Genomic DNA, 4,397 nt, shown 5'->3' with positions numbered 1-4,397 from the left:
CCCAAAAAAAAAAAAAAAAAAAAAAAAACCTGTTTAATTTGGGACACAGTACAGACATTAATTTTCACACCATAAAACTAAGCTAACACAGGAATGGAAAAGATAATTGTAAGCCTTATTTGAGTTCATATGAAAGCCATTAAAATCTCTCCATGGAAAGGTGTGATTGCCCTCCGTCATTTCCATCAGGAGCATGAACAGAAGAAAAGTAAAATCGGCATCCTCATTCAAGAATGTAACATATTTATGAGAACCACAACAGAAGATTAGGTCATAATATGTCACAGTGGTGTGGTGTGATTGTATCTCACCATCCATTATTGACTTGCTTGTCAGCGCACTTGAGAGAGATCCTTTTTGTCCATGTCCACCCCGCCCTGACTTTGAGGCAGCACCTGGAAACATTAAAATAGACAATGCAGACAGGATTTGAACTTAACACCCACCAACTTGCCAAATGCGGGTGAAAATAAGCCATGACAGGTAACATTTTGTGGGTTATAGTTCCTAAATTATGTCCTCTAACTAGGAGACTCCAAAATTAACACTAGATAAGACGTGCCACATCTTTAAATATTGAACACATTATATGCGCACAGCCATACCACTCAGCAATCTATTGGTGCTGCCTAACTATGACTTTGGAAACGGTTCAAAATTCCTGCCATGCTACTCACACAGTTTTCCATTAAATTACATTAACAACAATTTGGGACAAATTTTGTATAAACTGATGTCACTGTCATTTATCAAGTAATGAGACTAAATTTGAAGTTTGAAAGCAAGTCCTGATGCAATTCCTTGAGGCTTTATTTGATGTTTGCTGATGAGAGAGAACTGGCTTGGTGAAGAAGGTCACTGATAAATGGAAAGATAAGGCTGCATGCAGCCTGGCACAAACTTGGGGGTCCTTTGAAGACTTTTAACTCAGCATCACCTTCAGTAACTTAATACTAACTTATCTCTTCAAGAACAATCTCTCTTTAAAAAAGTATCTCTCCAAGAAGAAATCTCTCTAAATCTCGAAGAAATCTCTCTGACAACTATCTACTCTGTGTTCTTAGTGATTTTTCAAGTATGAAGATATGACACCCTTAGGAGATGAGAGAGCAAATGAGGAATTGCACTTTTGGAGGGAAAGTTTACAATTCTTTGTCTTCTATCAAAGTGATTTACATATGAATTTTGAGAAGGTGATACAGGAAAAACCTTTAAGATTCTTATAACTAAAATGTGAGTTAGTAAAAAAATGTGATGTAAATGAACATTCGGTAAATTAAAATTGCAGCTCATAGATACAAAATATGCTATAAATGTGATCTTGGTTAACTATAGCATAAGAAAATCATGAAGATGGGAATATTGGATACGTTTATACATTTCTCAAGTGGCTATATGTAGAATGTATAGGCCGTATTTCAGAGACTTGAATACTTTTTTCAATAACCATGCATAAACTTTATTTTCCCAAAAATACAAACTTGTACAAACATGCTGCTTACATATTACCAGCCCAGTTTGCACTGAATGCAGTGTAATCAGAGTTTAGCCATTAATATGTTTTTAAGAAACTGAAAAAAGCACAAATGCCAATGCCAAATGCCATGCCAAAGCTTCTCCAAGGCCCCAAAACATCCTCAGAGGGTTGAAATGGATTATTTGCCTGTTACAAAGTGAAAGAAGTGAGAGTTAAAACTCTCTCTATAAAATTCCATGAGGTCATACAGCAATCTTATCTTGCTGAGGTGTCTTTGCTGCAATGGTAACCAAAGGCCTGGTTCTGCCTGAGGGTTAGTTGCAGTTCAGGGGTAGTTCAGATACTCTGGCACCTAGTTTGCTTGTTGGATCAGTTAAATCTCACCACATAAAGACTCTTTCATTTAGATATCATACTATAGAGACTGGCTGTTCCATACAGATAAACAAATGGCAAAACTAAGCTTGATGAATACTAGATCCCTTTTTTTTTTGTAAATTACATGATCACAGATCATAACCTATGTAATGTCTGATTACTTTTCTTAGGGAATTATTATTAATTCATTCAGGTTTTGAGAGGACTCGAATCTGAAGCTAGGTAACTAGATCTTGGCAAGGTTCAACTTTAAAATTACAAGACAAGACAATGATTCTTTATAAATGAAACAATAATTTATTGGCTATTCTAAATTACATTGACCTAAGCTAAGACATACACATACACACACACACATTCGGTTCTGAAGAACGAAAATGATGTTAACGGAGTTCTGAGGAAAGCCCAATGTTTTAGCAAGATATTCACTACAGTTCTCTTACTTGCAACCTGAGAATATCACAAAGCAGGATCACGAAGTTTCAACTGAAGTGTTTGAGTTTTAGATGACCTATCCCTTTGATGGTAAGCATGTGAGCACAAGTTGGAGTGCTCTTAACACAATCATTGATCTTCTTTACGACCGCAGATAGCTGGGGAAGAGAGTCTTTAGTTTTTCCGGTGGAATGCGGAGATTCAATAGTTCATTTGTGCGATATTCGCAGAGGCCTTACACCTAGATGTGCTCTGTTTTAAATAAATATGGATAAAGCCAGATGATTACATTACTTTAAAAGAGTCTACCCCCAAGAATACTGTTATAAACATGAGCTGTGTCCAAAAGGTAAATGGTAAAAGCTGTGTCCAAAAGGTAAAAGGTAAAAGTTGCTACAATCAGATGTCGGATTTCATGTATAATTCTTTTGAAGATATGGTGCTTTATGGAACATTATCTAATGTAAGTGATTTATCTTTTTTGACATGTGTATGGGCTGTGTACAGGCCACCAGAGCACCATACAGACTTTAAAGGGGTCATATGATGTCGCTAAAAAAGAACATTATTTTGTGTATTTGGTGTAATGAAATGTGTTTATGTGGTTTAAGGTAAAAAAACCACGCCAGCTATCCAGTGCGTTGTGATTGGCCGAATACCTCAAGCGTGTGACGGAAATGTTACGCCCTTACCATACTGTGATGCCGTGTCCCAGCGCGACGAGACAAAACCAATAAAACCCATGACAAATGTAGCATTTGAACCAATCAGACACACCATTTTTCATTAAATTTAACAAATCAATTATTCATTAGTTTAACAAAAAGTCACAGACCCCTCACCCAATAAACATACTGGGTGCCAGGATGTCTGTGAACGACACCAGGCCCCTGGTTACCATGGCAACCAGGACAATTCAGCCATATCAGATAAACTTTACGACCTAAAAGTATGTAGAGAGAATCTTCCCCCCCTACTCAATTCTCTCTAAAACAGACACATACTGCTATAGGAAACAACTTTGTTCATTAATTCATAGACAAATTTTTCTATGACCTTCCTATCATGCATATCCCCAGGTCATTTTGTATGTTGTTACTGTTCTTGTATATTGCCTTTTGTATTGTATACTGCATGCTTATGATAGAACCACTCGTTCATGTAATCTTACCGATATGTAATCTTACCATGTTTAGTATCTATGAATTCGTCTTCTGATGACCTAAACGAGAGTGTATATTATATGTTGGTACATAGGCAATATATTAGTGTTCTAAGAATCTTTAGTAATTTTGCATCAACACCCAATCGAGTTCCATATTCAAATTACCATGCTCTCAGACAAAGGGTCATAAACTCCCCAGTATTTCCAACTTCCCGTTTGGAATTTCAGCCTTTCTCATTGGACAAGCCCATCCTGAGAGGCGTGAATCTTCTCAGACCTTAAAGGGCTCACACACAGTTCCGCCCAGTCTTCTGCTAAATCTTCTGATTGCTGCCCGTGTTGAGAGCTTGAGTGCGGGCGGGCGTGCCCGGTGGGCTCCAACACATAGCCTTTCAGTTGGCGGTTCTGTTAAGATTCTGAGAAGATGAGGATGTGAGCGTCTGCACCAGGCTTCGGCCTTGTCTTTACATTCACCAACGATCCTTGGATCTCAGCTGATGTCTCTCTTTGCTCTTCATCATCTTCATCTGGGAGAAAAATCTCCCGACCACCACAGAGTCAGAATAACATCTTTTTTGAGTTCACCACTCTTCAAACCTGGAAGAAGGTGATCGCGACTCCTACACCACCGAACCTCCAAACCATCAAGACTTTCATTCGAGACTGCATCCGGACACTCGTTCCAGGCCAAGGCAATGCAAGTATCGTACATTTAACTAAACGAAACAGAGGCTGTAGACCCCATTCTAAAACGGCGCTGATGGTTTCACTCAGGTGGTTAACTGACTCTTTTGATAGCTTCATTCTCTGGTTTTTCCTGATGGCTTCATCCATCAAATCTCATTTGCCCTTTCCCATGTATGAGTGATCGTTTGTTTGTTTGTTTGTTAGACTAGTTTGTGTTAGTGTTTAGTTAATAAAACTCTTGTGCACAAATTACAT

General features: G+C 38.1%; 1 protein-coding gene across 1 annotated transcript in view; it reads right to left on the bottom strand.

Moving 5' to 3' along the window:
* mre11a (MRE11 homolog A, double strand break repair nuclease) overlaps positions 1 to 4,397 on the bottom strand; it is a 99,907-nt gene that overhangs the window by 26,016 nt on the left and 69,494 nt on the right. The window contains exon 13 of the mRNA XM_016503441.1: positions 312 to 395. Coding sequence (XP_016358927.1) covers positions 312 to 395 — 84 coding nt within the window. The remainder of the gene's footprint in view (positions 1 to 311; positions 396 to 4,397) is intronic.

Source organism: Sinocyclocheilus anshuiensis, unplaced genomic scaffold, assembly GCF_001515605.1.
Source record: "Sinocyclocheilus anshuiensis isolate Anshui unplaced genomic scaffold, SAMN03320099.WGS_v1.1 scaffold3295, whole genome shotgun sequence".
Taxonomy (NCBI): Eukaryota; Metazoa; Chordata; class Actinopteri; order Cypriniformes; family Cyprinidae; genus Sinocyclocheilus; species Sinocyclocheilus anshuiensis.
Note: the sequence above shows the minus strand (reverse complement) of the source record. Positions and strands in the feature narration are given on the sequence as shown.